Here is a 12,358-nt window from a genome sequence, read left to right on the forward strand (position 1 = left end):
TTGGTGTATAGGGACTATAATACATTTTTAAAATAGTTATCTGGTTTCTTCAGTTTTTTCATGGTTTAGTTACAAAAATGAGTTTTTCATGCTTTTTAGAATAGAAATAGAGGCCAAGATTTATAATTACATGGTACACTTTCCATAAAATCTATATATTGCTTCTGATTGAAAGATTAAATTTGGTTTCCTTGCCTCAAACTTCCAAGTAATATCTTTTATAACTTTATGAAAAAGAAATAAGAAATAAACCACGGTCTGGAGCAAAACAAACAAGTGTTATTACTTAAATGCACTGTTGTCTTTTCAGGCTCATGAGAAGCTAGAAGATTCAAAACTAGAAGCTGTCAGTGATAATAACTTGGAATTAGTCAATGAAATTCTTGAAGATATCACTCCTCTAATAAATGTGGATGAAAATGTGGCAGAACTAGTTGCTATACTCAAAGAGCCTCACTTCCAGGTAACCTTTCCCTATCACTTCCCTGCATTCCTCTAAAGTATTCTCTTTTGTAGTTAAGTTCCAGTTTAAGGTGATTTTTTTTTCCAAAGATTATTTAGGACCATATTTGGTATGTAAATTCCAACTTAAGTATTTTAATATCCTGATATGCTGAGAATACATAAATATACACATATAACTATAGACCAGGAGTGGGGAATCTTTTAATGTTTGGAATTCCACATTAATTTAGCCGTAATCAAATAAGGACCCATTCAAGAAACTTCAATTAGATATACTTAAAAATGTACATTATTTTATAAAAGTCTAACCACTGTGTACTTATTAATAATTTCAAAAAATGAAAACTATTTGTTAATTTTAAAGTTAACTAACCTTTTAATGACTTTGTTGTGTCTGCTTTTTGTTAAAAAGCGTTTGAATATTTGGTTGCAGCATGGAGGTCCACAGTTTCAGTTCATCTTCTAGATGGATATCAGTCATTTGTGACCTTAAGGGTGTCTTGATTTGGATTAGGTAGGAGAATGTAGAGTCTCAGCAGTAAGCAGTTGAAAAGCAAGAAAGCATGTTGCTGAAGGCATGGGTATTCTACTGCATTTTTCCATATTTCAATTGGATCTTTCTTAGCATCAATCAATGACTTTAGAACGTAATCCACTGAATACTCAGTCAATTCTATCTGTAGTTCTTTAGGTGCCTTGGTGATATCAACTAGGCGAGACTGAAATGCTAATTTGAGTGTGATGTCATGATTCTCAAAGTCAGTAAAACTTTTGTTGTATTAATTAATAGGTCTATAACATCTACGTATCCTTCAAATGATTCACATATGTCATCCTCATCAGTGACCTTTGCTAACAGGGTAATATGGTCATCTGAAATTTCCTTCCAAAGAAATGTTTTGAAAAAAGGTAGATTTTTCCAAAATGCTTGGATTTTTTGCCACATATCGTATAAAGACTTAGTTTTACCTTGTAAAGAAACATTCAAGTCATTTTGATTTGACATAATACCACACAGAAATGCCTCCTTCCTATAGAAATCTTCTTTCAATAATTCACATTGCTGATTCTGTTCTTCATAAAATTTATCTGTTCTTGCAGAGATAAAATTTTGGCTAACACCTGTCCCTGCCATACCCAATGCCCTTTAGAACAATACGGCAAATCCACACTGAATACCTCATTGGTCAACGTTAATGTTACATAACTGATGAGGGTGCCATGTTACATTTGCATGAATATAGTTAACAATACTTGTAACTTGTTGCAAAGTCTCACTTAAAATAGTAGCTTTAGCACAGAGATTTTGCTGATGTAAGATACAATGAAAACAAATGAGAGCATCTGGATCCGTTCATACTTTTATTATCTGTGCAATAAACCCTTCATGTTTTCCTGTCATGGAAGGTGCACCATGTGTACATATGCTCATTGGATTTACTAAATTCAGTCCAACTTCACAACATTTATCTTGAAAGTTGCTGAAGATATCTCTTCCTCCTGTTCTGTTCCCCAGAGTGCCCAAAGCAAGTAACTCTTCACAGGAAAGAAAATCTTCTGATATGATGCGAATGAAGTATAAAACCTGTATTGAGTCACTAGTATGAGTTGATTCATCCAAAGTGATTGAATAATATATTTTCCTTTTGAAGTATTGCATGAAGTTGTTCTGTTAAGTTGAAGGCTAATGCATGCTGTGGATCATTATGGTTCTCCTTGAAAGAGGCAGTTGTTTGTACTTTGAAACGTTATAAGGGTGTAAGTATCCCACAGCTTTGACAATGCATTCTTTCACAATTTCTACATCACTAAATGGCTTCCCTTTTTTCACATGTATATGAGCTAATTTATAAGTTGCTCCAGTGGCATTATTTCCAGGTCTTATTACTGCTTAAAAGAATTGTTTTTGCTTTTGCTTTTCATCTTTGAATTTCTGCAATACAACCTTTCACACCTCTCCCTCTAATTTAAAATATTTGTGGTCCTTATGAGTGTTCTAATGCTGATGAGCTTTGAATTTCTTTAATGTTGACATTGCAGTATCGCAAAGCAAGCAAATCATCTTATCTTTAGCAGAAACAAGATAATATTGCAATTCCCAATCCTCATTAAAAAGTGTACTTTCTTCCTTCAGTGTTCTCTTGGTTTTCTTTGACATGATGGGCTGTTAGGCAGACAAATTTAAAAATACTGTCAAGCTGTGCATCTATTCACAAATTCCACTTCAAACAGAAACATAGTCTACCATTGTCAAAAGCTGATAACAGACTGGTGTACTCAACCCCCATAAACTCTTACTAACCAGCCTCATGTGCTAGTGGTGCCAGTCAGGCAGGGGAAGTTAGAATCAAATCATGAGCATAGCAGCCATCAATTTAGCCCTCATGGCTTACTAATGCTTTCATTGTGCCAGTCGATCTGGGAGGATTATTTCACTGAAACTTATTTTATTCTTTGGTATTTTAAATACGTTCATTTAAAAAATATAAAAGATGAACAAAAATGTATTAATAAAAATAAAAGAATTTGTTCTGTAAAATCTGGATTCAGTCAAAAGGCCGCACTTAAGGACCTAGAAGGTCCTAGAAGGCCACATGTGTCCTTAAGACTGCAGCTTCCCCACCCCTGGTATAGACACTACGTGAATGTACACTGACCCAGAAATGCAATTTTCCTTTGTGCAATTAAAGAAAACATCAACCCTGGTTTACCCTCAGACCACGTACTAGAGACTACATTTTTCCCGCTGTGATAATGGATTTTTTCTTCCTTACTACCATTCTGTTTCCCCTCCTTGGGCCCAGTAATACACACTTTTTAGTATTGCTGTTCAAGATTGGGGCTCAGTCAATGACTGTGGAACAAAAGAGAGCTTGTGTTAGGATAGAAACTATTACATAACATACTCTCCATGGGTAGAGAAATAAGTGCAATTTCAGCATCAGCCTGTACCAGGGAATCAGTTTAACAAAGGATAGTCCATTTCAGAAGAAAAAGGGCGGGAAAAATTTCTTATAAGTCTGTAATAATTAAAACAGCGTGGTATTGGGGCAATGTTAGAAAAATAGACTTACTGAAGAGAATAGAAACCCCAGAAATATATCGAGCTATAAATGGTAACTTGATTTATGATGGGGACGTTGCATTTTAGTGGAGAAGGAATGGCGCTGGGATAGAAGAATAAAGCATTACCTGCTTTCCACCACAAATCTCAGCACAGAAAATCAAATGGTACCATCCCTTGCTTGCTCTTAGCCAGAGACTTTGTGTGACTCTGCAATAATGTTACTGTAAAATGTGAATATTTATAGTGATATGGTTCCTACATAAATTGGTGTCTTAGGTACAAAAAAATGGACACATGTCAGAGATACCTATATGTAAGGACCAGTTGGCATACTAAGGTCTTTGTACTTTATCCTGAGAACAGTAGGAAACCTGGTGGGGTGGGATGGGCTGGGTATTAACCAGGGAAAGGTCAGATTGTGGAGCAAGATGGTTAAGTACAAAGGCAAGAAAGGTGATGGCAAAATAGTGAGAAATGTGAGGATTTTCAAGTCTTAAGGAGTAAAATCAAGAGGACTTGGTGATTGGCTACACATGATAGTTGCAAAAGGGAGATGTGGAAAGTTGATAAGAACGCAGTTTCTCACAATTGATGGCCATTCACTGAGGTAAGGAATATTCTGGGGGAGACTGTTTTGGACATATTTATTTGAAAGTAACTGGCCATGTTAAGTTTGTGATACCTCAGAAACATCTGGGTGGAGCTTTCAGGCATGCTGTATATTTTTAATAAATATTTAAAATTTAAGAAATATATAAGTTATATGAAGTTAAGTGAATACATAAAATTTTAAAATACCAGCACGCAAAAATGCAAAAATTAAGACATTGCCTTCTAACTACCCAGATCACTACTGTAGCATCTTAGTCTATATTCCTCCATATTTCTCTATGCACAAATGTACATATATAATTTTTTTTACTGATTTGAGATCATTTTGCAGAAGCTATTTTTAACTTACCTTTTTCTTCCATCGTTGATTTCTACCTTTCCATTTCAGTGAACTTCCATCTCATGTAATACATGTTCTAAATTCATACTTCTCCATTTGACACCAAAATATTATTTACAGATGGTTTGCACGTATCAGTTTCCAACTTAGGTCCATGTGTGGCGTCTGGTTGAACCATCCCTTTCTCCCTGGATTATGGTGTTGATCTATTGAAGAGATTAGGCTGTTGTCCTGCAGAACGTCCCAGTCCCTGGATTTGTCTGGTTGCTTCCCTGTTGTGTTTAGTTATTCCTTCTATTTCCTGTAAACAGAATTTCTGTCTAAAAGGTTGATGATTCAAGTTAATTATGTTGAGTTAGAATGCATCTTATGTGATGCAGCATGAATTAAACCACTTCAGAAGATATATAATACCTGGTTGGCCCCCCAGCATCGATTCTGAGATTGGGTCCCTTGATTAAAAGTGATGACAGCCTAATTCTTTTTTTGAAATCCTCTCCACTAGGAAGTAATCTAGTGTGTTATTATTCTGACATAATACAAATTCTGTTTCCTATCAACCATTTACCTACTGATGAACACAAATTAATAATCCTTGCCTAAATCAATATTTTCATTAGAGGTTTCAAAAATGACATTTTTCAGTTCTCTCATTCTACATTTATTAGCTGATATTCTTCTATAATGTAAAGCTTCATATCAATTGGACTATTATTATTTAGTTATCCTATAATGCATTTTCTACTGAAAAGGCAGGAATATGCTTGATACTTCTTTTACCGATTTTCAAAGTAAAAAGTTGTTTAAAATAGCAGTTTCAAATGGTAACAAATGAGTTTTTCAGTCCTTTTGTTTTTTATTTAGCGTTGTGGATGTATGGATTTTTCATTAATTCAGTGTTTCAATCCTCTACAGTCCTTACTAATTTTAATTTTCAAATTGCCATGACTTTGGACAGTTGAGACAGATTTTTAGTATATGAACCTGAAGCACATGAGAGTTCTAGACGGTAGATATAAAACTGGGAGTTGTTATGTAAGCAGTGGTTCAAGTCATAGGAGTAAATAATACTACCTAAGGAGAGGATAGAATGGAAAACCAAGCAGCCCGGGTTAGAGTTTTTGAGTAACTTTCAGCATTTATAGAAAGAATTCTTACATATGGATTTAGATTTGTGAGTTGGTTTTTTTGTGGTTTTTTTTAAAACTCCAGTCTTAAAATGGTTTCCTTTTTCTCTAGTCTTACAAATGGTTTCATGAAATGACCAAAAATTACCAATTAAGCCAATATCCTGATTACTTCCATTCTAAACCTGTTGATATTTGCTCCCTTCTTTCTGTGTTGTTTTACTATTTTTGAACTTGTATTCAATCCACCCAAAATTATTTTTTAAACCTAGCTTTATTCACAATTGTGGAAAAAATTATTCCTTTAAGATAAAGAACGAAAATCTTTTTAAATATGCAAAAAAAAAAATGCAAGAAATTCCTGGCAAGCTAGATCAAAGTCATCTGTGATTTTGATCACATGCATAATGAATATAGGAGATAAAATATACATTATATTCAGGACCATTACTGACTTGTTTTTTTTCCCCCTCAAAAAGTATTTCTTTTGTAGACTAAAACCTTTATTGTTAATATAAATTTTCTGTCACTGATACAAGATGCTGATATTTAACCATTTTCTATTGAACATCTCTTTAATAGTTTATACATGTAAAAAGTATGTCATATTACATAGCAACATTAGGGTGAAAATTAGGGTTTCTGTCATTTGGGTTTTTATAATACCTTAATAAATAGAAATTAATGATAAACATCAAATGAGGATAATTACAGTGGTGCAGTGAAATCCAGTGCCTTCACTGCACCAGACTTAGAAACCTAGGTTCAGTTTCCAGTGAACATGCCGCTTTAAAAAGTGTCACTGAACTCTGTCTCTTCACATATCAAACAAGGAATATGATATTGTTTGATGATAAGTGAAAGTATATGTTTTTATATTAAGATTCTGTATATATTTGTTTCAACTTATATTTGGGAATTTAATAATGTGTGCCTTGGAAATTTTTAGTACTCCACTGGGATAATGAACTAACAAATTATTTTTAGTAACGTATTTCATCAGTAGTTAACAGGCTGTTCTGACTCCTTATAGTCACTCTTGGAGGCCCATGATATTGTGGCATCAAAGTGTTATGAGTCACCTCCATCAAGCCCAGAAATGAATAATTCTTCTATCAATAATCAGTTATTACCAGTAGATGCCATTCGTATTCTTGGTATTCACAAAAGAGCTGGGGAGCCATTGGTGAGTAAATAAATTAGTGCCTTCTTAAATCTGAAATATGACATCATTTGTGGTTCAGTCACTACTCTATCATCTTTTTTCCTTTTCCATAATGTATTGTTATGAAAACTGTATTCATGTTTGTATTATCAGTCTTTTTTGGCCTGTGTATAAATACACAGCTGATGGTCTCTCAACTTGATTTAGCCTGCAAAATGAAACCAAAATTGAAAAGTTAAACTGAAGTAGAAGCTAGAAGTATGCCAATGGGAAGCAAAAATTTCTCTTCCTGCCCTTTATTCTCTGAAGAAATACTAATGACAATATCAAAACATGGAAGAAGGTTGTTATTAAAAAGTGAAGCTATGGTGGAGCTCTATAAGTAGTGAAGTTTATTATTTCCTGCTAAAATTGTTATTTCTGGATCCTGACTATAAGAACAGGGTTAACCTTACCATTGAAGTCCTTTTTCAGGGAGTAGTATATATTGCCACAGTTGCACGTAATTTAATGGGGTTGAAATATTGAGACAGGAGAGAACATGGGAAAAGTAAGAACGATTCATTTACCTAGTTTTAGAATTATTTTCTTATATATGTTCATGAATATTTAAGTATTTATCCCTAATATTAATAAAATAAAATGAATGATAATTCTGTTTCTTAATTCCTATAAGGGTGTAACATTTAGAGTTGAAAATAACGACCTGGTAATCGCCAGAATTCTTCATGGAGGAATGATAGATCGACAAGGTCTACTTCATGTGGGGGATATCATTAAAGAAGTTAATGGCCATGAGGTTGGAAACAATCCAAAGGAATTACAAGAGTTACTGAAAAATATTAGTGGAAGTGTCACCCTAAAAATTTTACCAAGTTATAGAGATACCATTACTCCTCAACAGGTTAGTAATAAAATTTTTGGTAATATTAAGAATACTTCTTTATTCACACTGTTGCATATAACCACCAGTTGCTATTATTTTGCTAAAGAAAAGAGAAAAACAATTGTCTGATTTAATTTTTCTGAATTGTCATTTTGTCATGGGTGAGTTTTTGAATTTTTAAACAATTAACACTATCTTACTATTATAAAGGAAGTAGTAAGAAAATTTCTTTGTGAATACCATGAACTCTGGCATTACGGTAACCCATAGCTGTGTTATCAGAAGAGCCAGTCTAGCAAACATTTCTGGCAGCTGTTATGTCCCAGGCATTGTTTTAGGCCCTGTGAGAGGATAAGAAAGTAGTCCAGATCACTTCCAGCTTAGTGTTCATGTGGTGGGCTAAACGAAGAACGAGGCCAGAAACAGGGATAGGTACAGATTGAAGAAAATCTTGGCCACCTGGTTTGTACACATATGATCTGTATTTTATAATTAATTTTAGTTAGGTAAAATAGATTACTGAACAGGGGAATGTTTTGATGATAGAGATCATCTAACTTCATTATGTTGAGTGGATTTCAAAAAAAAAGGGAGGTGAGATCACGTAACCAGGTAGCAGATTTGTGAAGGTGTGAGGTGATTTGTAAACGACAGCTCTAATGAATGGTTAAGATGACTGTTCAAATACCAGCACTGCCACTTATCAGCTTACCTTCTCTATGCTTCATTTTTCTCATCTGTATAGTTAAGGATAATATTTCTTTTCTCAAATCATTGTGAGGATTAAATAAGCTAATTATATAAAGTCCCCATAGCCATACCTGGCACACAGTGGGTGCTCAACAGGCAGCTGCTATTGCTATCGTGACGCCGGTGGTGAGGCAATGATGGAATGAGAGAGAGAGAGAGAGAAAGAAAGTTCAAAGGAAAAATTGAAAATACGGTAAGAGTGTTGAAACTGAAGAGAGAGTTTTCAAGCCTACATAATATAGAAATAGATACCTCTAATAGCTTTATTCCAGAAATTTATTGATGTATGAGTGAAATTACAAGCTTTCTTACATAAGACACTGCCATTGTATCTTATTTTCATATTGTTAATATGAGAGTTTAAAAGCCTAGTTTTTATATTTCCATACAGTTCTTTGAAATAACATTCACTGAATACCTGTTTTAAACTGTTCCTTGGAAGATAGGATAGATTCTTTAGTCATGAATATCAGCATGTAAATTGGACTTCTCAAAATAAATAGGCTTGTAATGAACTTTGGTTGAAATGAAAGTAGAGAGCTGTTCCTCAAGGGAAAGAATTGTGAAAAAATAAAAAAAAGGTTTTAGAACTTAGACATTTCGTATTACTAGTACCTCTCAGACCACCTTTATTCCTCATTTGGCACATTTCCATTTGTGACATCTTGAGACCTGTCTTAGACCTGAGTAGATTGGAAGAGTAAAATCTAAGATTTATTTATTATTAATGTGTTGCGATATGAAGATTTTTTTTTTCCCCTCTGTGGTCAAAACTCCAGAATTCTTCCAGTTCGCCATGGCTATGTGGACTTTTACAGACAAGATAAGTTTTTGTAGTATCAATAGCTAGGGCTTTGGCCCAAATTCCTTTGTAGATTTTGTACCTGGTAAACTGAATACCATGAAATGTAAGGATATTTAGCCTTTGTTTACGCATAAATTTTCCTCATTCCATACCCTCTTAAACTCTGGCTTTGACTTGGCGTTGAGAGCTGGGAGGGGGGATTGAAACGGAGAAGAGGTCAGACAAGCCTGAGTCAGTCTGAGGCCCATCCTCCCATGAGCAAGAAAAGAGACTGTAACAGGAAAACTTAGAAAAGAGTACTAAGACATATCCAAATTGAGACTTTTTTTTAAATGAAAAGGGGAACTGTTATTCATTATGTTGAAATAATAGGCATAAGCCAGGACTGTCCACAAACCATGGGCATCCTACCAAGAGATGCTATGGGGAAGCAAAGGCATTTAGCCTCTTCAGGTCTTTCGCTGGAAGCTCCACCATGCAGTGCTGCGGAGCCTGTCTCAGGTCTGGATTGCTGTGAGAGCAGATGGGAAGCCGGGGACTTTCCCTTCCAGGACAGTGTTTTCAGAGTATGGTCAGTAGATCATCTTTATCAGAATCATTTGAGGTGCTTGCTAAAAGTCCAAAATCTTTTATGGGACATAAAGATCTATATTTTTAAACTTAAAGACTAAGGTGAGTTAGAAGCTTTAGCCAATTGTGAAGTTCTTCAACTTACATACAAGTTAGGTTCCCAGAAGCTATTCGTAATTCCATTTGTTAAGGTGAAACTGATGGGAATTCTCTCTTGCTCATTCTTTGAGGCCAGCATGAATGAGGACACCAAAATGTTAAAAAAAAATTACAGGTCTATTTCACTTATGGATATACATATAAAAATTCTCAACAAAACAGTAGTAAATCAAATTTAATTGTGTATATACAAAAGATAATACAATGTGTCCAATTGGATTTATCCCAGGTATGCTAGGGGAGTTTCACATTAGAAAATCTGTATATGTAATAAACACATTAACAGTTTAAAAGAGAATAACTTCAATAGAGAATTTGGTAAAAATGCAATACATACTCATGATTTTTTTTTAAAGATTAGTAAATTGGGAACAGAAGGGGACCTCCTTTATCTTAAAAAAAAACAAACAAAAAAATAGAAAAAACAGTATTCTGAATAGTTGGATGTCAGAAGCTTTCCCTTTAAAATCAGAGACTGGACTCTTAGTTGGTCTGCCTGAGATCTCTTGAGTGCCACAAAATGAAAGAACCCACCATAAACCAAGAGAAACTTGCCAAACTTTAGGCACAATTGTGCATTGCTAAAAAGGAACTGCCCTCAGATAATATAACAAACGTTACCTGTTACAACAAATAATAAAAATCTTTAGTTCTCTGAAATTATGAATAAGCAGTATCTCTGATATTAAAGAGGTAGGTATGTTTGCAAGCCAGGGAATGGTGATCCACTTTTATAGTCTCAACATTCAGACATCCCTGGCAGCAAACACTTGCGCCATTACCCGCCAAGCTGAGACAAAGCAGCTGACAGAAATGCCACCCAGCATCTTAAACCAGCTTGGTGTCAAAACAACTTAAGGACACTGGCAGAAGCTGGATGGAAAAGTACCACTTGCTATTGGGGAGGAGGCAGTCTTGTTCAGAATTTTGATGAGGCTTCCCACAATGAGACAAACTGAATTGATTCAACTTCTAAAAAATAATAATAAAATTTCAAGAATTTTGACTGCCGTTAAAATTTTTGTTTAGGACATATATGATGAAATGTAGATCCGTAGTATTTTAAATTCCAAGGCCCTAGGACACTGCTGCTTTTAAATTATTGCTTATATACAATTATTTGTTTGTAATTAATTAAGCCAAAGAAGCCAGAAAGTAATTTAAAACAAAGATAAAGTCTTTGTATAGTTAAAAAAAAAAAAAAAAATAGAAACTAGAGGAGGATGTTCACTAGCACCACTTCTATTCAGTATTTTCTTGAAGGTTCCATAGGCACAATATGACAAAAATAAATTATAGAAGCAAAAGGTTTAGAAAGGAGGAAATAAAACTTCTTATTTACAAATAGGAGTTTTTGCATAGAAAACTCACCCAAAACTTCAAATTATTAGAAATAATAGAGTTTAGCAAGGTACTGGAAAATAAGATTAATATACAAAAGTCAACTTTATTTCTACATGTTATCAGCAGACATTTAGAAACATAACTAAGACATCATTTACAATAAAGTCAAAGAATGTCAATATTTATGTCTAGGACTAAATCTAATATAATTCAGGACCTCTACACAAAAGAATTATAATGAAGATCTAAGCAAACAAATATATCAAGTTCATGGACAGAAAGAAAATATTGTGAAGATGTCAGTTTTCCTCAAATTTACTTGCAGATTCAATGGAATTTCAATCAAAATTCCTACAGGATTTTTCATAGAATTTGATTTGTGGAGAACGTGTAGCCTTGGGGCTACATGTTGCCTTCTGGATCCTTAGCCTTTTGACTGAATCCAAACTTTACAGAACACATCCTTTTAATAAAGGGATTTGTAATGTGAAGTTTGGATTTGGTCAAAGGACCATACTTGGGAATCTGGAGGGCCACATGTGGCCTTGAGGCCACAGGTTCCCAACTGCAAATTGGATGCTTATTATTAATGTGTAGGAATTAAGATGTTGTGGTGTTGGCGTGGGAACAGACAGCATGATCAATGGACTAGAGAGCTCAGAAAGAGACCGACACCTATATGTTACTTTGATATATGATGAGATATGTCTTTCAGTGAGAAAAGGAGAAGCGATTCAATGAATGGGGGAAAATTAGTTATTCTTGGGGATACTATTTGAAATTGTATTCCTGTTTCACTCTACATAGAAAAATCAAGTAAAAGGAGACATGGTCAGTAAACATATGAAGATAATGTTAAAAATCACTATGTGAGATACCATTGTATACCATTCAATTGACAAAAATTATAGCTGTGAATCTGTAGCATCTCTTCTACATTGCTGGTGGCAGTGTAAGTTGGTGTAAGTACATTGGGAAAAAAAGTTTAGTAATATCTTTTAGAGTTGAATGTTCACATATATTAAGATGCAGTAATTTCCTAGGACAATTTCTTACATATGTATTGCT

The 12,358-nt window shown here is 34.3% G+C and overlaps 1 protein-coding gene across 1 annotated transcript in view; it reads left to right on the forward strand.

Moving 5' to 3' along the window:
• The window catches only part of MPP6 (membrane protein, palmitoylated 6 (MAGUK p55 subfamily member 6)), a 107,723-nt gene that overhangs the window by 64,648 nt on the left and 30,717 nt on the right, over window positions 1–12,358 (forward strand). The window contains exons 3-5 of the mRNA XM_012640684.1: window positions 311–463; window positions 6,645–6,797; window positions 7,453–7,680. Coding sequence (XP_012496138.1) covers window positions 311–463; window positions 6,645–6,797; window positions 7,453–7,680 — 534 coding nt within the window. The remainder of the gene's footprint in view (window positions 1–310; window positions 464–6,644; window positions 6,798–7,452; window positions 7,681–12,358) is intronic.

Source organism: Propithecus coquereli, unplaced genomic scaffold (assembly GCF_000956105.1).
Source record: "Propithecus coquereli isolate 6110/MARCELLA unplaced genomic scaffold, Pcoq_1.0 Scaffold156, whole genome shotgun sequence".
Classification (NCBI taxonomy): Eukaryota; Metazoa; Chordata; class Mammalia; order Primates; family Indriidae; genus Propithecus; species Propithecus coquereli.